Raw genomic sequence first — 22,563 nt, 5'->3', positions numbered from 1 at the left:
CTCTCCAGATGCCGGTCATTACTGCTGAGCGCCCTCACATTCTCCTGTGTGCTGCTGTTACTCTCCAGATGCCGGTCATTACTGCTGAGCGCCCTCACATTCTCCTGTGTGCTGCTGTTACACTCCAGATGCCGGTCATTACTGCTGAGCACCCTCACATTCTCCTGTGTGCTGCTGTTACACTCCAGATGCCGGTCATTACTGCTGAGCGCCCTCACATTCTCCTGTGTGCTGCTGTTACACTCCAGATGCCGGTCATTACTGCTGAGCGCCCTCACATTCTCCTGTGTGCTGCTGTTACACTCCAGATGCCGGTCATTACTGCTGAGCACCCTCACATCTCCTGTGTGCTGCTGTTACTCTCCAGATGCTGGTCATTACTGCTGAGCTCTCTCACATTCTCCTGTGTGCTGCTGTTACACTCCAGATGCCGGTCATTACTGCTGAGCACCCTCACAGTCTCCTGTGTGCTGCTGTTACTCTCCAGATGCCAGTCATTACTGCTGAGCGCCCTCACATTCTCCTGTGTGCTGCTGTTACACTCCAGATGCCGGTCATTACTGCTGAGCTCCCTCACAGTCTCCTGTGTGCTGCTGTTACTCTCCAGATGCTGGTCATTACTGCTGAGCACCCTCACAGTCTCCTGTGTGCTGCTGTTACTCTCCAGATGCCGGTCATTACTGCTGAGCGCCCTCACATTCTCCTGTGTGCTGCTGTTACACTCCAGATGCCGGTCATTACTGCTGAGCTCCCTCACAGTCTCCTGTGTGCTGCTGTTACTCTCCAGATGCCGGTCATTACTGCTGAGCGCCCTCACAGTCTCCTGTGTGCTGCTGTTACTCTCCAGATGCCGGTCATTACTGCTGAGCTCCCTCACAGTCTCCTGTGTGCTGCTGTTACTCTCCAGATGCCGGTCATTACTGCTGAGCGCCCTCACAGTCTCCTGTGTGCTGCTGTTACTCTCCAGATGCCGGTCATTACTGCTGAGCACCCTCACAGTCTCCTGTGTGCTGCTGTTACTCTCCAGATGCCGGTCATTACTGCTGAGCTCCCTCACAGTTTCCTGTGTGCTGCTGTTACTCTCCAGATGCCGGTCATTACTGCTGAGCACCCTCACATTCTCCTGTGTGCTGCTGTTACTCTCCAGATGCCGGTCATTACTGCTGAGCTCCCTCACAGTCTCCTGTGTGCTGCTGTTACACCCCAGATGCCGGTCATTACTGCCGAGCAGCCTCACAGTCTCCTGTGTGCTGCTGTTACTCTCCAGATGCCGGTCATTACTGCCGAGCAGCCTCACAGTCTCCTGTGTGCTGCTGTTACACTCCAGATGCCGGTCATTACTGCTGAGCACTCTCACAGTCTCCTGTGTGCTGCTGTTACTCTCCAGATGCCGGTCATTACTGCTGAGCACCCTCACAGTCTCCTGTGTGCTGCTGTTACTCTCCAGATGCCAGTCATTACTGCTGAGCACCCTCACAGTCTCCTGTGTGCTGCTGTTACTCTCCAGATGCCGGTCATTACTGCTGACCTCCCTCACAGTCTCCTGTGTGCTGCTGTTACTCTCCAGATGCCGGTCATTACTGCTGAGCACCCTCACATTCTCCTGTGTGCTGCTGTTACTCTCCAGATGCCGGTCATTACTGCTGAGCACCCTCACAGTCTCCTGTGTGCTGCTGTTACACTCCAGATGCCGGTCATTACTGCTGAGCACCCTCACAGTCTCCTGTGTGCTGCTGTTACTCTCCAGATGCCGGTCATTACTGCTGAGCACCCTCACAGTCTCCTGTGTGCTGCTGTTACTCTCCAGATGCCGGTCATTACTGCTGAGCACCCTCACATCTCCTGTGTGCTGCTGTTACACTCCAGATGCCGGTCATTACTGCTGAGCTCCCTCACAGTCTCCTGTGTGCTGCTGTTACACTCCAGATGCCGGTCATTACTGCTGAGCGCCCTCACATTCTCCTGTGTGCTGCTGTTACACTCCAGATGCCGGTCATTACTGCTGAGCACCCTCACATCTCCTGTGTGCTGCTGTTACTCTCCAGATGCCGGTCATTACTGCTGAGCGCCCTCACATTCTCCTGTGTGCTGCTGTTACACTCCAGATGCCGGTCATTACTGCTGAGCACCCTCATATCTCCTGTGTGCTGCTGTTACACTCCAGATGCCGGTCATTACTGCTGAGCACCCTCACAGTCTCCTGTGTGCTGCTGTTACTCTCCAGATGCCGGTCATTACTGCTGAGCGCCCTCACATTCTCCTGTGTGCTGCTGTTACACTCCAGATGCCGGTCATTACTGCTGAGCTCCCTCACAGTCTCCTGTGTGCTGCTGTTACTCTCCAGATGCCGGTCATTACTGCTGAGCGCCCTCACAGTCTCCTGTGTGCTGCTGTTACTCTCCAGATGCCGGTCATTACTGCTGAGCTCCCTCACAGTCTCCTGTGTGCAGCTGTTACTCTCCAGATGCCGGTCATTACTGCTGAGCGCCCTCACAGTCTCCTGTGTGCTGCTGTTACTCTCCAGATGCCGGTCATTACTGCTGAGCACCCTCACAGTCTCCTGTGTGCTGCTGTTACTCTCCAGATGCCGGTCATTACTGCTGAGCTCCCTCACAGTCTCCTGTGTGCTGCTGTTACTCTCCAGATGCCGGTCATTACTGCTGAGCTCCCTCACAGTCTCCTGTGTGCTGCTGTTACACCCCAGATGCCGGTCATTACTGCCGAGCAGCCTCACAGTCTCCTGTGTGCTGCTGTTACTCTCCAGATGCCGGTCATTACTGCCGAGCAGCCTCACAGTCTCCTGTGTGCTGCTGTTACACTCCAGATGCCGGTCATTACTGCTGAGCACTCTCACAGTCTCCTGTGTGCTGCTGTTACTCTCCAGATGCCTGTCATTAATGCTGAGCTCCCTCACATTCTCCTGTGTGCTGCTGTTACACTCCAGATGCCGGTCATTACTGCTGAGCACCCTCACAGTCTCCTGTGTGCTGCTGTTACTCTCCAGATGCCGGTCATTACTGCTGAGCGCCCTCACAGTCTCCTGTGTGCTGCTGTTACTCTCCAGATGCCGGTCATTACTGCTGAGCTCCCTCACAGTCTCCTGTGTGCTGCTGTTACTCTCCAGATGCCGGTCATTACTGCTGAGCACCCTCACAGTCTCCTGTGTGCTGCTGTTACTCTCCAGATGCCGGTCATTACTGCTGAGCACCCTCACAGTCTCCTGTGTGCTGCTGTTACTCTCCAGATGCTGGTCATTATTGCTGAGCACCCTCACAGTCTCCTGTGTGCTGCTGTTACTCTCCAGATGCCGGTCATTACTGCTGAGCACCCTCACAGTCTCCTGTGTGCTGCTGTTACTCTCCAGATGCTGGTCATTATTGCTGAGCACCCTCACAGTCTCCTGTGTGCTGCTGTTACTCTCCAGATGCTGGTCATTATTGCTGAGCACCCTCACAGTCTCCTGTGTGCTGCTGTTACTCTCCAGATGCTGGTCATTATTGCTGAGCACCCTCACATTCTCCTGTGTGCTGCTGTTACACTCCAGATGCCGGTCATTACTGCTGAGCACCCTCACAGTCTCCTGTGTGCTGCTGTTACTCTCCAGATGCCGGTCATTACTGCTGAGCTCCCTCACAGTTTCCTGTGTGCTGCTGTTACTCTCCAGATGCCGGTCATTACTGCTGAGCACCCTCACATTCTCCTGTGTGCTGCTGTTACTCTCCAGATGCCGGTCATTACTGCTGAGCTCCCTCACAGTCTCCTGTGTGCTGCTGTTACACCCCAGATGCCGGTCATTACTGCCGAGCAGCCTCACAGTCTCCTGTGTGCTGCTGTTACTCTCCAGATGCCGGTCATTACTGCCGAGCAGCCTCACAGTCTCCTGTGTGCTGCTGTTACACTCCAGATGCCGGTCATTACTGCTGAGCACTCTCACAGTCTCCTGTGTGCTGCTGTTACTCTCCAGATGCCGGTCATTACTGCTGAGCACCCTCACAGTCTCCTGTGTGCTGCTGTTACTCTCCAGATGCCAGTCATTACTGCTGAGCACCCTCACAGTCTCCTGTGTGCTGCTGTTACTCTCCAGATGCCGGTCATTACTGCTGACCTCCCTCACAGTCTCCTGTGTGCTGCTGTTACTCTCCAGATGCCGGTCATTACTGCTGAGCACCCTCACATTCTCCTGTGTGCTGCTGTTACTCTCCAGATGCCGGTCATTACTGCTGAGCACCCTCACATTCTCCTGTGTGCTGCTGTTACTCTCCAGATGCCGGTCATTACTGCTGAGCGCCCTCACATTCTCCTGTGTGCTGCTGTTACTCTCCAGATGCCGGTCATTACTGCTGAGCGCCCTCACATTCTCCTGTGTGCTGCTGTTACACTCCAGATGCCGGTCATTACTGCTGAGCACCCTCACATTCTCCTGTGTGCTGCTGTTACACTCCAGATGCCGGTCATTACTGCTGAGCGCCCTCACATTCTCCTGTGTGCTGCTGTTACACTCCAGATGCCGGTCATTACTGCTGAGCGCCCTCACATTCTCCTGTGTGCTGCTGTTACACTCCAGATGCCGGTCATTACTGCTGAGCACCCTCACATCTCCTGTGTGCTGCTGTTACTCTCCAGATGCTGGTCATTACTGCTGAGCTCTCTCACATTCTCCTGTGTGCTGCTGTTACACTCCAGATGCCGGTCATTACTGCTGAGCACCCTCACAGTCTCCTGTGTGCTGCTGTTACTCTCCAGATGCCAGTCATTACTGCTGAGCGCCCTCACATTCTCCTGTGTGCTGCTGTTACACTCCAGATGCCGGTCATTACTGCTGAGCTCCCTCACAGTCTCCTGTGTGCTGCTGTTACTCTCCAGATGCTGGTCATTACTGCTGAGCACCCTCACAGTCTCCTGTGTGCTGCTGTTACTCTCCAGATGCCGGTCATTACTGCTGAGCGCCCTCACATTCTCCTGTGTGCTGCTGTTACACTCCAGATGCCGGTCATTACTGCTGAGCTCCCTCACAGTCTCCTGTGTGCTGCTGTTACTCTCCAGATGCCGGTCATTACTGCTGAGTGCCCTCACAGTCTCCTGTGTGCTGCTGTTACTCTCCAGATGCCGGTCATTACTGCTGAGCTCCCTCACAGTCTCCTGTGTGCTGCTGTTACTCTCCAGATGCCGGTCATTACTGCTGAGCGCCCTCACAGTCTCCTGTGTGCTGCTGTTACTCTCCAGATGCCGGTCATTACTGCTGAGCACCCTCACAGTCTCCTGTGTGCTGCTGTTACTCTCCAGATGCCGGTCATTACTGCTGAGCTCCCTCACAGTTTCCTGTGTGCTGCTGTTACTCTCCAGATGCCGGTCATTACTGCTGAGCACCCTCACATTCTCCTGTGTGCTGCTGTTACTCTCCAGATGCCGGTCATTACTGCTGAGCTCCCTCACAGTCTCCTGTGTGCTGCTGTTACACCCCAGATGCCGGTCATTACTGCCGAGCAGCCTCACAGTCTCCTGTGTGCTGCTGTTACTCTCCAGATGCCGGTCATTACTGCCGAGCAGCCTCACAGTCTCCTGTGTGCTGCTGTTACACTCCAGATGCCGGTCATTACTGCTGAGCACTCTCACAGTCTCCTGTGTGCTGCTGTTACTCTCCAGATGCCGGTCATTACTGCTGAGCACCCTCACAGTCTCCTGTGTGCTGCTGTTACTCTCCAGATGCCAGTCATTACTGCTGAGCACCCTCACAGTCTCCTGTGTGCTGCTGTTACTCTCCAGATGCCGGTCATTACTGCTGACCTCCCTCACAGTCTCCTGTGTGCTGCTGTTACTCTCCAGATGCCGGTCATTACTGCTGAGCACCCTCACATTCTCCTGTGTGCTGCTGTTACTCTCCAGATGCCGGTCATTACTGCTGAGCACCCTCACAGTCTCCTGTGTGCTGCTGTTACACTCCAGATGCCGGTCATTACTGCTGAGCACCCTCACAGTCTCCTGTGTGCTGCTGTTACTCTCCAGATGCCGGTCATTACTGCTGAGCACCCTCACAGTCTCCTGTGTGCTGCTGTTACTCTCCAGATGCCGGTCATTACTGCTGAGCACCCTCACATCTCCTGTGTGCTGCTGTTACACTCCAGATGCCGGTCATTACTGCTGAGCTCCCTCACAGTCTCCTGTGTGCTGCTGTTACACTCCAGATGCCGGTCATTACTGCTGAGCGCCCTCACATTCTCCTGTGTGCTGCTGTTACACTCCAGATGCCGGTCATTACTGCTGAGCACCCTCACATCTCCTGTGTGCTGCTGTTACTCTCCAGATGCCGGTCATTACTGCTGAGCGCCCTCACATTCTCCTGTGTGCTGCTGTTACACTCCAGATGCCGGTCATTACTGCTGAGCACCCTCATATCTCCTGTGTGCTGCTGTTACACTCCAGATGCCGGTCATTACTGCTGAGCACCCTCACAGTCTCCTGTGTGCTGCTGTTACTCTCCAGATGCCGGTCATTACTGCTGAGCGCCCTCACATTCTCCTGTGTGCTGCTGTTACACTCCAGATGCCGGTCATTACTGCTGAGCTCCCTCACAGTCTCCTGTGTGCTGCTGTTACTCTCCAGATGCCGGTCATTACTGCTGAGCGCCCTCACAGTCTCCTGTGTGCTGCTGTTACTCTCCAGATGCCGGTCATTACTGCTGAGCTCCCTCACAGTCTCCTGTGTGCAGCTGTTACTCTCCAGATGCCGGTCATTACTGCTGAGCGCCCTCACAGTCTCCTGTGTGCTGCTGTTACTCTCCAGATGCCGGTCATTACTGCTGAGCACCCTCACAGTCTCCTGTGTGCTGCTGTTACTCTCCAGATGCCGGTCATTACTGCTGAGCTCCCTCACAGTCTCCTGTGTGCTGCTGTTACTCTCCAGATGCCGGTCATTACTGCTGAGCTCCCTCACAGTCTCCTGTGTGCTGCTGTTACACCCCAGATGCCGGTCATTACTGCCGAGCAGCCTCACAGTCTCCTGTGTGCTGCTGTTACTCTCCAGATGCCGGTCATTACTGCCGAGCAGCCTCACAGTCTCCTGTGTGCTGCTGTTACACTCCAGATGCCGGTCATTACTGCTGAGCACTCTCACAGTCTCCTGTGTGCTGCTGTTACTCTCCAGATGCCTGTCATTAATGCTGAGCTCCCTCACATTCTCCTGTGTGCTGCTGTTACACTCCAGATGCCGGTCATTACTGCTGAGCACCCTCACAGTCTCCTGTGTGCTGCTGTTACTCTCCAGATGCCGGTCATTACTGCTGAGCGCCCTCACAGTCTCCTGTGTGCTGCTGTTACTCTCCAGATGCCGGTCATTACTGCTGAGCTCCCTCACAGTCTCCTGTGTGCTGCTGTTACTCTCCAGATGCCGGTCATTACTGCTGAGCACCCTCACAGTCTCCTGTGTGCTGCTGTTACTCTCCAGATGCCGGTCATTACTGCTGAGCACCCTCACAGTCTCCTGTGTGCTGCTGTTACTCTCCAGATGCTGGTCATTATTGCTGAGCACCCTCACAGTCTCCTGTGTGCTGCTGTTACTCTCCAGATGCCGGTCATTACTGCTGAGCACCCTCACAGTCTCCTGTGTGCTGCTGTTACTCTCCAGATGCTGGTCATTATTGCTGAGCACCCTCACAGTCTCCTGTGTGCTGCTGTTACTCTCCAGATGCTGGTCATTATTGCTGAGCACCCTCACAGTCTCCTGTGTGCTGCTGTTACTCTCCAGATGCTGGTCATTATTGCTGAGCACCCTCACATTCTCCTGTGTGCTGCTGTTACACTCCAGATGCCGGTCATTACTGCTGAGCACCCTCACAGTCTCCTGTGTGCTGCTGTTACTCTCCAGATGCCGGTCATTACTGCTGAGCTCCCTCACAGTTTCCTGTGTGCTGCTGTTACTCTCCAGATGCCGGTCATTACTGCTGAGCACCCTCACATTCTCCTGTGTGCTGCTGTTACTCTCCAGATGCCGGTCATTACTGCTGAGCTCCCTCACAGTCTCCTGTGTGCTGCTGTTACACCCCAGATGCCGGTCATTACTGCCGAGCAGCCTCACAGTCTCCTGTGTGCTGCTGTTACTCTCCAGATGCCGGTCATTACTGCCGAGCAGCCTCACAGTCTCCTGTGTGCTGCTGTTACACTCCAGATGCCGGTCATTACTGCTGAGCACTCTCACAGTCTCCTGTGTGCTGCTGTTACTCTCCAGATGCCGGTCATTACTGCTGAGCACCCTCACAGTCTCCTGTGTGCTGCTGTTACTCTCCAGATGCCAGTCATTACTGCTGAGCACCCTCACAGTCTCCTGTGTGCTGCTGTTACTCTCCAGATGCCGGTCATTACTGCTGACCTCCCTCACAGTCTCCTGTGTGCTGCTGTTACTCTCCAGATGCCGGTCATTACTGCTGAGCACCCTCACAGTCTCCTGTGTGCTGCTGTTACACTCCAGATGCCGGTCATTACTGCTGAGCACCCTCACAGTCTCCTGTGTGCTGCTGTTACTCTCCAGATGCCGGTCATTACTGCTGAGCACCCTCACAGTCTCCTGTGTGCTGCTGTTACTCTCCAGATGCCGGTCATTACTGCTGAGCACCCTCACATCTCCTGTGTGCTGCTGTTACACTCCAGATGCCGGTCATTACTGCTGAGCACCCTCACAGTCTCCTGTGTGCTGCTGTTACACTCCAGATGCCGGTCATTACTGCTGAGCGCCCTCACATTCTCCTGTGTGCTGCTGTTACACTCCAGATGCCGGTCATTACTGCTGAGCACCCTCACATCTCCTGTGTGCTGCTGTTACTCTCCAGATGCCGGTCATTACTGCTGAGCGCCCTCACATTCTCCTGTGTGCTGCTGTTACACTCCAGATGCCGGTCATTACTGCTGAGCACCCTCATATCTCCTGTGTGCTGCTGTTACACTCCAGATGCCGGTCATTACTGCTGAGCACCCTCACAGTCTCCTGTGTGCTGCTGTTACTCTCCAGATGCCGGTCATTACTGCTGAGCGCCCTCACATTCTCCTGTGTGCTGCTGTTACACTCCAGATGCCGGTCATTACTGCTGAGCTCCCTCACAGTCTCCTGTGTGCTGCTGTTACTCTCCAGATGCCGGTCATTACTGCTGAGCGCCCTCACAGTCTCCTGTGTGCTGCTGTTACTCTCCAGATGCCGGTCATTACTGCTGAGCTCCCTCACAGTCTCCTGTGTGCAGCTGTTACTCTCCAGATGCCGGTCATTACTGCTGAGCGCCCTCACAGTCTCCTGTGTGCTGCTGTTACTCTCCAGATGCCGGTCATTACTGCTGAGCACCCTCACAGTCTCCTGTGTGCTGCTGTTACTCTCCAGATGCCGGTCATTACTGCTGAGCTCCCTCACAGTCTCCTGTGTGCTGCTGTTACTCTCCAGATGCCGGTCATTACTGCTGAGCTCCCTCACAGTCTCCTGTGTGCTGCTGTTACACCCCAGATGCCGGTCATTACTGCCGAGCAGCCTCACAGTCTCCTGTGTGCTGCTGTTACTCTCCAGATGCCGGTCATTACTGCCGAGCAGCCTCACAGTCTCCTGTGTGCTGCTGTTACACTCCAGATGCCGGTCATTACTGCTGAGCACTCTCACAGTCTCCTGTGTGCTGCTGTTACTCTCCAGATGCCTGTCATTAATGCTGAGCTCCCTCACATTCTCCTGTGTGCTGCTGTTACACTCCAGATGCCGGTCATTACTGCTGAGCACCCTCACAGTCTCCTGTGTGCTGCTGTTACTCTCCAGATGCCGGTCATTACTGCTGAGCGCCCTCACAGTCTCCTGTGTGCTGCTGTTACTCTCCAGATGCCGGTCATTACTGCTGAGCTCCCTCACAGTCTCCTGTGTGCTGCTGTTACTCTCCAGATGCCGGTCATTACTGCTGAGCACCCTCACAGTCTCCTGTGTGCTGCTGTTACTCTCCAGATGCCGGTCATTACTGCTGAGCACCCTCACAGTCTCCTGTGTGCTGCTGTTACTCTCCAGATGCTGGTCATTATTGCAGAGCACCCTCACAGTCTCCTGTGTGCTGCTGTTACTCTCCAGATGCCGGTCATTACTGCTGAGCACCCTCACAGTCTCCTGTGTGCTGCTGTTACTCTCCAGATGCTGGTCATTATTGCTGAGCACCCTCACAGTCTCCTGTGTGCTGCTGTTACTCTCCAGATGCTGGTCATTATTGCTGAGCACCCTCACAGTCTCCTGTGTGCTGCTGTTACTCTCCAGATGCTGGTCATTATTGCTGAGCACCCTCACATACTCCTGTGTGCTGCTGTTACACTCCAGATGCCGGTCATTACTGCTGAGCACCCTCACATTCTCCTGTGTGCTGCTGTTACTCTCCAGATGCCGGTCATTACTGCTGAGCGCCCTCACAGTCTCCTGTGTGCTGCTGTTACTCTCCAGATGCCGGTCATTACTGCTGAGCTCCCTCACAGTCTCCTGTGTGCTGCTGTTACTCTCCAGATGCCGGTCATTACTGCTGAGCTCCCTCACAGTCTCCTGTGTGCTGCTGTTACTCTCCAGATGCCGGTCATTACTGCTGAGCTCCCTCACAGTCTCCTGTGTGCTGCTGTTACTCTCCAGATGCTGGTCATTATTGCTGAGCACCCTCACATTCTCCTGTGTGCTGCTGTTACACTCCAGATGCCGGTCATTACTGCTGAGCTCCCTCACAGTCTCCTGTGTGCTGCTGTTACTCTCCAGATGCTGGTCATTATTGCTGAGCACCCTCACATTCTCCTGTGTGCTGCTGTTACTCTCCAGATGCCGGTCATTACTGCTGAGCTCCCTCACAGTCTCCTGTGTGCTGCTGTTACTCTCCAGATGCTGGTCATTATTGCTGAGCACCCTCACATTCTCCTGTGTGCTGCTGTTACTCTCCAGATGCCGGTCATTACTGCTGAGCGCCCTCACAGTCTCCTGTGTGCTGCTGTTACTCTCCAGATGCCGGTCATTACTGCTGAGCACCCTCACATTCTCCTGTGTGCTGCTGTTACACGCCAGATGCCGGTCATTACTGCTGAGCTCCCTCACAGTCTCCTGTGTGCTGCTGTTACTCTCCAGATGCCGGTCATTACTGCCGAGCAGCCTCACAGTCTCCTGTGTGCTGCTGTTACTCTCCAGATGCCTGTCATTAATGCTGAGCTCCCTCACATTCTCCTGTGTGCTGCTGTTACACTCCAGATGCCGGTCATTACTGCTGAGCTCCCTCACATCTCCTGTGTGCTGCTGTTACTCTCCAGATGCCGGTCATTACTGCTGAGCTCCCTCACAGTCTCCTGTGTGCTGCTGTTACTCTCCAGATGCCGGTCATTACTGCTGAGCACCCTCACATTCTCCTGTGTACTGCTGTTACTCTCCAGATGCCGGTCATTACTGCTGAGCACCCTCACAGTCTCCTGTGTGCTGCTGTTACTCTCCAGATACCGGTCATTACTGCTAAGCACCCTCACAGTCTCCTGTGTGCTGCTGTTACTCTCCAGATACCGGTCATTACTGCTGAGCGCCCTCACATTCTCCTGTGTGCTGCTGTTACTCTCCAGATGCCGGTCATTACTGCTGAGCACCCTCACATTCTCCTGTGTGCTGCTGTTACACTCCAGATGCCGGTCATTACTGCTGAGCTCCCTCACAGTCTCCTGTGTGCTGCTGTTACTCTCCAGATACCGGTCATTACTGCTGAGCACCCTCACAGTCTCCTGTGTGCTGCTGTTACTCTCCAGATACCGGTCATTACTGCTGAGCTCCCTCACTGTCTCCTGTGTGCTGCTGTTACTCTCCAGATACCGGTCATTACTGCTGAGCACCCTCACATTCTCCTGTGTGCTGCTGTTACACTCCAGATGCCGGTCATTACTGCTGAGCACCCTCACAGTCTCCTGTGTGCTGCTGTTACTCTCCAGATACCGGTCATTACTGCTGAGCACCCTCACAGTCTCCTGTGTGCTGCTGTTACACTCCAGATGCCGGTCATTACTGCTGAGCACCCTCACAGTCTCCTGTGTGCTGCTGTTACTCTCCAGATACCGGTCATTACTGCTGAGCTCCCTCACAGTCTCCTGTGTGCTGCTTTTACTCTCCAGATGCCTGTCATTAATGCTGAGCTCCCTCACATTCTCCTGTGTGCTGCTGTTACACTCCAGATGCCGGTCATTACTGCTGAGCACCCTCACAGTCTCCTGTGTGCTGCTGTTACTCTCCAGATGCCGGTCATTACTGCTGAGCACCGTCACATTCTCCTGTGTACTGCTGTTACTCTCCAGATGCCGGTCATTACTGCTGAGCACCCTCACAGTCTCCTGTGTGCTGCTGTTACTCTCCAGATACCGGTCATTACTGCTGAGCACCCTCACAGTCTCCTGTGTGCTGCTGTTACTCTCCAGATGCCGGTCATTACTGCTGAGCACCCTCACAGTCTCCTGTGTGCTGCTGTTACTCTCCAGATGCCGGTCATTACTGCTGAGCTCCCTCACAGTCTCCTGTGTGCTGCTGTTACTCTCCAGATGCCGGTCATTACTGCTGAGCGCCCTCACATTCTCCTGTGTGCTGCTGTTACACTCCAGATGCCGGTCATTACTGCTGAGCTCCCTCACAGTCTCCTGTGTGCTGCTGTTACTCTCCAGATGCCGGTCATTACTGCTGAGCGCCCTCACAGTCTCCTGTGTGCTGCTGTTACTCTCCAGATGCCGGTCATTACTGCTGAGCTCCCTCACAGTCTCCTGTGTGCTGCTGTTACTCTCCAGATGCCGGTCATTACTGCTGAGCGCCCTCACAGTCTCCTGTGTGCTGCTGTTACTCTCCAGATGCCGGTCATTACTGCTGAGCACCCTCACAGTCTCCTGTGTGCTGCTGTTACTCTCCAGATACCGGTCATTACTGCTGAGCACCCTCACAGTCTCCTGTGTGCTGCTGTTACTCTCCAGATACCGGTCATTACTGCTGAGCACCCTCACAGTCTCCTGTGTGCTGCTGTTACACTCCAGATGCCTGTCATTACTGCTGAGCTCCCTCACTGTCTCCTGTGTGCTGCTGTTACTCTCCAGATGCCTGTCATTACTGCCGAGCTCTCTCACATTCTCCTGTGTGCTGCTGTTACTCTCCAGATTCCGGTCATTACTGCTGAGCTCCCTCACAGTCTCCTGTGTGCTGCTGTTACTCTCCAGATTCCGGTCATTACTGCTGAGCTCCCTCACATTCTCCTGTGTGCTGCTGTTACTCTCCAGATACCGGTCATTACTGCTGAGCACCCTCACAGTCTCCTGTGTGCTGCTGTTACTCTCCAGATACCGGTCATTACTGCTGAGCACCCTCACAGTCTCCTGTGTGCTGCTGTTACTCTCCAGATACCGGTCATTACTGCTGAGCACCCTCACAGTCTCCTGTGTGCTGCTGTTACACTCCAGATGCCGGTCATTACTGCTGAGCTCCCTCACTGTCTCCTGTGTGCTGCTGTTACTCTCCAGATGCCTGTCATTACTGCCGAGCTCTCTCACATTCTCCTGTGTGCTGCTGTTACTCTCCAGATTCCGGTCATTACTGCTGAGCACTCTCACAGTCTCCTGTGTGCTGCTGTTACTCTCCAGATGCCGGTCATTACTGCTGAGCACCCTCACAGTCTCCTGTGTGCTGCTGTTACTCTCCAGATGCCGGTCATTACTGCTGAGCTCCCTCACAGTCTCCTGTGTGCTGCTGTTACTCTGCAGATGCTGGTCATTACTGCTGAGCACCCTCACATTCTCCTGTGTGCTGCTGTTACTCTCCAGATGCTGGTCATTACTGCTGAGCACCCTCACAGTCTCCTGTGTGCTGCTGTTACTCTCCAGATGCTGGTCATTACTGCTGAGCACCCTCACAGTCTCCTGTGTGCTGCTGTTACTCTCCAGATGCTGGTCATTACTGCTGAGCACCCTCACATTCTCCTGTGTGCTGCTGTTACTCTCCAGATGCTGGTCATTACTGCTGAGCACCCTCACAGTCTCCTGTGTGCTGCTGTTACTCTCCAGATGCCGGTCATTACTGCTGAGCTCCCTCACAGTCTCCTGTGTGCTGCTGTTTCTCTCCAGATGCTGGTCATTACTGCTGAGCACCCTTACATTCTCCTGTGTGCTGCTGTTACTCTCCAGATGCTGGTCATTACTGCTGAGCACCCTCACAGTCTCCTGTGTGCTGCTGTTACTCTCCAGATACTGGTCATTACTGCTGAGCACCCTCACAGTCTCCTGTGTGCTGCTGTTACTCTCCAGATGCTGGTCATTACTGCTGAGCACCCTCACATTCTCCTGTGTGCTGCTGTTACTCTCCAGATGCTGGTCATTACTGCTGAGCTCCCTCACAGTCTCCTGTGTGCTGCTGTTACTCTCCAGATGCCGGTCATTACTGCTGAGCACCCTCACATTCTCCTGTGTGCTGCTGTTACTCTCCAGATGCTGGTCATTTCATTACTGCTGAGCTCCCTCACAGTCTCCTGTGTGCTGCTGTTACTCTCCAGATGCCGGCCATTACTGCTGAGCTCCCTCACAGTCTCCTGTGTGCTGCTGTTACTCTCCAGATGCCGGTCATTACTGCCGAGCAGCCTCACAGTCTCCTGTGTGCTGCTGTTACTCTCCAGATGCTGGTCATTATTGCTGAGCTCCCTCACAGTCTCCTGTGTGCTGCTGTTACTCTCCAGATGCCGGTCATTACTGCTGAGCACCCTCACAGTCTCCTGTGTGCTGCTGTTACTCTCCAGATGCCGGTCATTACTGCTGAGCACCCTCACATTCTCCTGTGTGCTGCTGTTACTCTCCAGATGCCGGTCATTACTGCTGAGCACCCTGACAGTCTCCTGTGTGCTGCTGTTACTCTCCAGATACCGGTCATTACTGCTGAGCACCCTCACAGTCTCCTGTGTGCTGCTGTTACTCTCCAGATTCCGGTCATTACTGCTGAGCTCCCTCACAGTCTCCTGTGTGCTGCTGTTACTCTCCAGATGCCGGTCATTACTGCTGAGCACCCTCACATTCTCCTGTGTGCTGCTGTTACTCTCCAGATTCCGGTCATTACTGCTGAGCTCCCTCACATTCTCCTGTGTGCTGCTGTTACTCTCCAGATGCTGGTCATTACTGCTGAGCACCCTCACATTCTCCTGTGTGCTGCTGTTACTCTCCAGATGCCGGTCATTACTGCTGAGCACCCTCACATTCTCCTGTGTGCTGCTGTTACTCTCCAGATGCCGGTCATTACTGCTGAGCACCCTCACATTCTCCTGTGTGCTGCTGTTACACTCCAGATGCCGGTCATTACTGCTGAGCACCCTCACAGTCTCCTGTGTGCTGCTGTTACTCTCCAGATGCCGGTCATTACTGCTGAGCACCCTCACATTCTCCTGTGTGCTGCTGTTACACTCCAGATGCCGGTCATTACTGCTGAGCGCCCTCACATCTCCTGTGTGCTGCTGTTACTCTCCAGATGCCGGTCATTACTGCTGAGCGCCCTCACATTCTCCTGTGTGCTGCTGTTACTCTCCAGATGCCGGTCATTACTGCTGAGCTCCCTCACATTCTCCTGTGTGCTGCTGTTACACTCCAGATGCTGGTCATTACTGCTGAGCTCCCTCACATTCTCCTGTGTGCTGCTGTTACTCTCCAGATGCCGGTCATTACTGCTGAGCACCCTCACAGTCTCCTGTGTGCTGCTGTTACACTCCAGATGCCGGTCATTACTGCTGAGCTCCCTCACAGTCTCCTGTGTGCTGCTGTTACTCTCCAGATGCCGGTCATTACTGCTGAGCACCCTCACAGTCTCCTGTGTGCTGCTGTTACACTCCAGATGCCGGTCATTACTGCTGAGCACCCTCACATTCTCCTGTGTGCTGCTGTTACTCTCCAGATGCCGGTCATTACTGCTGAGCGCCCTCACATTCTCCTGTGTGCTGCTGTTACACTCCAGATGCCGGTCATTACTGCTGAGCACCCTCACAGTCTCCTGTGTGCTGCTGTTACACTCCAGATGCCGGTCATTACTGCTGAGCACCCTCACAGTCTCCTGTGTGCTGCTGTTACTCTCCAGATACCGGTCATTACTGCTGAGCACCCTCACAGTCTCCTGTGTGCTGCTGTTACTCTCCAGATACCGGTCATTACTGCTGAGCTCCCTCACAGTCTCCTGTGTGCTGCTGTTACTCTCCAGATGCCGGTCATTACTGCTGAGCACCCTCACATTCTCCTGTGTGCTGCTGTTACTCTCCAGATTCCGGTCATTACTGCTGAGCTCCCTCACATTCTCCTGTGTGCTGCTGTTACACTCCAGATGCCGGTCATTACTGCCGAGCAGCCTCACAGTCTCCTGTGTGCTGCTGTTACTCTCCAGATGCCGGTCATTACTGCTGAGCACCCTCACAGTCTCCTGTGTGCTGCTGTTACTCTCCAGATGCCGGTCATTACTGCTGAGCACCCTCACATTCTCCTGTGTGCTGCTGTTACTCTCCAGATGCCGGTCATTACTGCTGAGCACCCTCACATTCTCCTGTGTGCTGCTGTTACTCTCCAGATGCTGGTCATTACTGCTGAGCACCCTCACATTCTCCTGTGTGCTGCTGTTACTCTCCAGATGCCGGTCATTACTGCTGAGCACCCTCACATTCTCCTGTGTGCTGCTGTTACTCTCCAGATGCCGGTCATTACTGCTGAGCTCCCTCACAGTCTCCTGTGTGCTGCTGTTACACTCCAGATGCCGGTCATTACTGCTGAGCACCCTCACAGTCTCCTGTGTGCTGCTGTTACTCTCCAGATGCCGGTCATTACTGCTGAGCACCCAGTCCTATTGTGCTACATGCACTAGCTAATATTACTAAGTATCTCTCACACAGGCGGTCATTCCGAGTTGATCGCTCGCTAGCTACTTTTACCAGCCGTGCAAACGCATAGTCGCCGCCCACGGGGGAGTGTATTTTCACTTTGCAGTAGTGCGAACGCCTGTGCAGCAGAGCGGAAACAAACACATTTTGTGCAGAACAAGACCAGCCCTGTAGTTACTTATTCTGTGCGATGATTGCTGCGACGAAAGTCCTGGAATTTATGTCAGACACCCGCCCTGCAAACGCCTGTTTTTCCAGACACTCCCAGAAAACGGTCAGTTGACACCCAGAAACTCCCGCTTCTTGTCAATCGTTCGGCAGTGCGAATGGAAGCATTGCTAGAACCGGTGCAAAACCACAATGCTCTTTGTATTTGTACAACGCACCATACGCATGCGCAGATTAGCCCAGTTCTGCCATAATCGCTGCGCAGCGAAAATCCGTACTGAGCGATCAACTCAGTCACATAGACAAACTTGAAGGCATATGAGTATCACAAAATGTTGTTGCAAGTACTTTGAGATGTCCTGGCATTTAGGACAAAGTGAGACAATGCAGTTCACCTACCTACACAGTAAGTCAACATACATGTATAGGTCACAGGTCAATCGATGCATTAATTCAAGACATGTACTGATTCTGCTCCTCTCGGCCAGTTCTCTCGCAGGTGCAGCTGGTTGGTGGCCGAGACAACTGCCAGGGAAGAGTGGAAGTCTTGTACAATAACACCTGGAGCTGGCTGAGTGATGAGCACTGGGACAGGAATACAGCTGATGTCATCTGCAGACAGTTGAAATGTGGACCTTCAGTGGAAGCCTGGAAAGGAGAAGCTTTAGGTCCTGCACCTGGTTATGTTCTAGAAAAGGCACTCTGTGCTGGAAATGAGCGTGATATCTCACAGTGTTTGCTGGGAAGATGGGGTCAGCGAGACGACACAAAGACTCAGCACAGTGCAGGCGTCACCTGCTTATCTTCTGGTAAGGCTTGGAAGCCCTCTACTTACTACCACCTATCTCTCATGCTTTATCTGTCTAACATCATGGTCTCCTTGTTGTGTGTGTCTCATGCTACATCTGTCTAACATCATGGTCTCCTTGTTGTGTGTGTCTCATGCTACATCTGTCTAACATCATGGCCTCCATGTTGTGTGTCTCTCATGCTGCATCTGTCTAACATCATGGTCTCCTTGTTGTGTGTCTCTCATGCTACATCTGTCTAACATCATGGTCTCCTTGTTGTGTGTCTCTCATGCTGCATCTGTCTAACATCATGGTCTCCTTGTTGTGTGTCTCTCATGCTGCATCCATCTAACATCATGGTCTCCTTGTTGTGCGTCTCCCATGCTGCCTCCGTCTAACATCATGGTCTCCTTGTTGTGTGTCTCTCATGCTGCCTCCATCTAACATCATGGTCTCCTTGTTGTGTGTATCTCATGCTGCATCTGTCTAACATCATGGCCTCCTTGTTGTGTGAGTCTCATGCGGCCTCCATCTAACATCATGGCCTCCTTGTTGTTTGTCTCTCATGCTGCATCTGTCTAACATCATGGTCTCCTTGGTGTGTGTGTCTCACTCTGCCTCCATCTAACATCATGGCCTCCTTGTTGTGTGAGTCTCATGCTGCATCTGTCTAACATCATGGTCTCCTTGTTGTGTGTCTCTCATGCTGCATCTGTCTAACATCATGGCTTCCTTGTTGTGTGTCTCTCATGCTGCATCTGTCTAACATCATGGCCTCCTTGTTGTGTGTCTCTCATGCTGCCTGCGTCTACTATCATGGCCTCCTTGTTGTGTGTCTCCCATGCTGCCTCCGTCTAACATCATGGTCTCCTTGTTGTGTGTCTCTAATGCTGCATCTAACATCATGGCCTCCTTGTTGTGTGTCTCTCATGCTGCCTCCGTCTACTATCATGGCCTCCTTGTTGTGTGTCTCCCATGCTGCCTCCGTCTAACATCATGGCCTCCTTGTTGTGTGTCTCTAATGCTGCATCTAACATCATGGCCTCTTTGTTGTGTGTCTCTCATGCTGCATCCATCTAATATCATGGCCTCCTTGTTGTTTGTCTCATGCTGCATCTGTCTAACATCATGGCCTCCTTGTTGTGTGTCTCTCATGCTGCATCTGTCTAACATCATGGCCTCCTTGTTGTGTGTCTCTCATGCTGCATCTGTCTAACATCATGGCCTCCTTGTTGTGTGTCTCTCATGCTGCCTGCGTCTAACATCATGGTATCCTTGTTGTGTGTCTCATGCTGCATCTGTCTAACAACATAGCCTCCTTGTTGTGTGTCTCTCATGCTGCCTCCATCTACCATCATGGCCTCCTTGTTGTGTGTCTCCCATGCTGCCTCCGTCTAACATCATGGCCTCTTTGTTGTGTGAGTCTCATGCTGCATCTGTCTAAAATCATGGTCTGCTTGTTGTGTGTCTCTCATGCTGCCTCCATCTAACATCATGGTATCCTTGTTGTGTGTCTCATGCTGCCTCCGTCTAACATCATGGCCTCTTTGTTGTGCGTCTCTCATGCTGCATCCATATAACATCATGGCCTCCTTGTTGTGTGAGTCTCATGCTACATCCGTCTAACATCATGGTCTCCTTGCTGTGTGTCTCCCATGCTGCCTCCGTCTAACATCATGGCCTCCTTGTTGTTTGTCTCATGCTGCATCTGTCTAACATCATGGCCTCCTTGTTGTGTGTCTCTCATGCTGCATCCGTCTAACATCATGGCCTCCTTGTTTTGTGTATCTCATGCTGCATCCATCTAACATCATGGTCTCTTTGTTGTGTGTCTCTCATGCTGCCTTCGTCTAACATCATGGCCTCTTGTTGTGCGAGTCTCATGCTGCAGCCATCTAACATCATGGCCTCCTTGTTGTGTGTCTCATGCTGCATCTGTCTAGCATCATGGTCTCCTTGTTGTGTGTCTCTCATGCTGCATCTGTCTAGCATCATGGTCTCCTTGTTGTATGTCTCTCATGCTGCATCTGTCTAGCCTCATGGTCTCCTTGTTGTATGTCTCTCATGCTGCATCTGTCTAGCATCATGGTCTCCTTGTTGTGTGTCTCTCATGTTGCATCTGTCTAGCATCATGGTCTCCTTGTTGTGTGTCTCTCATGTTGCATCCGTCTAGCATCATGGTCTCCTTGTTGTGTGTATCTCATGCTGCATCTGTCTAGCATCATGGATCCTTGTTGTGTGTCTCTCATGCTGCATCTGTCTAGCCTCATGGTCTCCTTGTTGTATGTCTCTCATGCTGCCTCCATCTACCATCATGGCCTCCTTGTTGTGTGTCTCCCATGCTGCCTCCGTCTAACATCATGGCCTCCTTGTTGTGTGTCTCTAATGCTGCATCTAACATCATGGCCTCTTTGTTGTGTGTCTCTCATGCTGCATCCATATAACATCATGGTCTCCTTGTTGTGTGTCTCTAATGCTGCATCTAACATCATGTCCTCCTTGTTGTGTGAGTCTCATGCTGCATCCGTCTAACATCATGGTCTCCTTGCTGTGTGTCTCTCATGCTGCCTCCATCTAACATCAGGGCCTCCTTGTTGTTTGTCTCATGCTGCAACTGTCTAACATCATGGTCTGCTTGTTGTGTGTTTCTCATGCTGCCTCCATCTAACATCATGGTATCCTTGTTGTGTGTCTCATGCTGCCTCCGTCTAACATCATGGTATCCTTGTTGTGTGTCTCAGGCTGCCTCCGTCTAACATCATGGCCTCTTTGTTGTGCGTCTCTCATGCTGCATCCATATAACATCATGGCCTCCTTGTTGTGTGAGTCTCATGCTACATCCGTCTAACATCATGGTCTCCTTGCTGTGTGTCTCCCATGCTGCCTCCGTCTAACATCATGGCCTCCTTGTTGTTTGTCTCATGCTGCATCTGTCTAACATCATGGCCTCCTTGTTGTGTGTCTCTCATGCTGCATCCGTCTAACATCATGGCCTCCTTGTTTTGTGTATCTCATGCTGCATCCATCTAACATCATGGTCTCTTTGCTGTGTGTCTCTCATGCTGCCTTCGTCTAACATCATGGCCTCTTGTTGTGCGAGTCTCATGCTGCAGCCATCTAACATCATGGCCTCCTTGTTGTTTGTCTCATGCTGCATCTGTCTAACATCATGGCCTCCTTGTTGTGTGTCTCTCATGCTGCATCCGTCTAACATCATGGCCTCCTTGTTTTGTGTATCTCATGCTGCATCCATCTAACATCATGGTCTCTTTGTTGTGTGTCTCTCATGCTGCCTTCGTCTAACATCATGGCCTCTTGTTGTGCGAGTCTCATGCTGCAGCCATCTAACATCATGGTCTCCTTGTTGTGTGTATCTCATGCTGCATCTGTCTAGCATCATGGTCTCCTTGTTGTGTGTCTCTCATGCTGCATCTGTCTAACATCATGGCCTCCTTGTTGTGTGTCTCTCATGCTGCATCTGTCTAACATCATGGCCTCCTTGTTGTGTGTCTCTCATGCTGCCTGCGTCTAACATCATGGCCTCCTTGTTGTGTGTCTCTCATGCTGCCTCCGTCTACTATCATGGCCTCCTTGTTGTGTGTCTCCCATGCTGCCTCCGTCTAACATCATGGCCTCCTTGTTGTGTGTCTCTAATGCTGCATCTAACATCATGGCCTCTTTGTTGTGTGTCTCTCATGCTGCATCCATCTAATATCATGGCCTCCTTGTTGTTTGTCTCATGCTGCATCTGTCTAACATCATGGCCTCCTTGTTGTGTGTCTCTCATGCTGCATCTGTCTAACATCATGGCCTCCTTGTTGTGTGTCTCTCATGCTGCATCTGTCTAACATCATGGCCTCCTTGTTGTGTGTCTCTCATGCTGCCTGCGTCTAACATCATGGTATCCTTGTTGTGTGTCTCATGCTGCATCTGTCTAACAACATAGCCTCCTTGTTGTGTGTCTCTCATGCTGCCTCCATCTACCATCATGGCCTCCTTGTTGTGTGTCTCCCATGCTGCCTCCGTCTAACATCATGGCCTCCTTGTTGTGTGTCTCTAATGCTGCATCTAACATCATGGCCTCTTTGTTGTGTGTCTCTCATGCTGCATCCATATAACATCATGGTCTCCTTGCTGTGTGTCTCTAATGCTGCATCTAACATCATGGCCTCCTTGTTGTGTGAGTCTCATGCTGCCTCCATCTAACATCATGGTCTGCTTGTTGTGTGTCTCTCATGCTGCCTCCATCTAACATCATGGTATCCATGTTGTGTGTCTCATGCTGCCTCCGTCTAACATCATGGTATCCTTGTTGTGTGTCTCAGGCTGCCTCCGTCTAACATCATGGCCTCTTAGTTGTGCGTCTCTCATGCTGCATCCATATAACATCATGGCCTCCTTGTTGTTTGTCTCATGCTGCATCTGTCTAACATCATGGCCTCCTTGTTGTGTGTCTCTCATGCTGCATCCGTCTAACATCATGGCCTCCTTGTTTTGTGTATCTCATGCTGCATCCATCTAACATCATGGTCTCTTTGTTGTGTGTCTCTCATGCTGCCATCGTCTAACATCATGGCCTCTTGTTGTGCGAGTCTCATGCTGCAGCCATCTAACATCATGGCCTCCTTGTTGTGTGGCTCATGCTGCATCTGTCTAGCATCATGGTCTCCTTGTTGTGTGTCTCTCATGCTGCATCTGTCTAGCATCATGGCTTCCTTGTTGTGTGTCTCTCATGCT

At 52.6% G+C, this 22,563-nt stretch overlaps 1 protein-coding gene across 3 annotated transcripts in view; it reads left to right on the top strand.

Annotated features, from left to right (window-relative positions):
- Positions 1 to 22,563, top strand: part of LOC134908795 (deleted in malignant brain tumors 1 protein-like) — a 164,139-nt gene that overhangs the window by 85,572 nt on the left and 56,004 nt on the right. For all 3 annotated transcript variants that reach the window (XM_063914918.1, XM_063914917.1, XM_063914916.1), the window contains exon 3: positions 17,524 to 17,844. In XM_063914918.1, the coding sequence (XP_063770988.1) occupies positions 17,524 to 17,844 (321 nt within the window). The remainder of the gene's footprint in view (positions 1 to 17,523; positions 17,845 to 22,563) is intronic.

This window comes from Pseudophryne corroboree, chromosome 4 (genome assembly GCF_028390025.1).
Source record: "Pseudophryne corroboree isolate aPseCor3 chromosome 4, aPseCor3.hap2, whole genome shotgun sequence".
In the NCBI taxonomy this organism is placed as follows: Eukaryota; Metazoa; Chordata; class Amphibia; order Anura; family Myobatrachidae; genus Pseudophryne; species Pseudophryne corroboree.
Note: the sequence above shows the minus strand (reverse complement) of the source record. Positions and strands in the feature narration are given on the sequence as shown.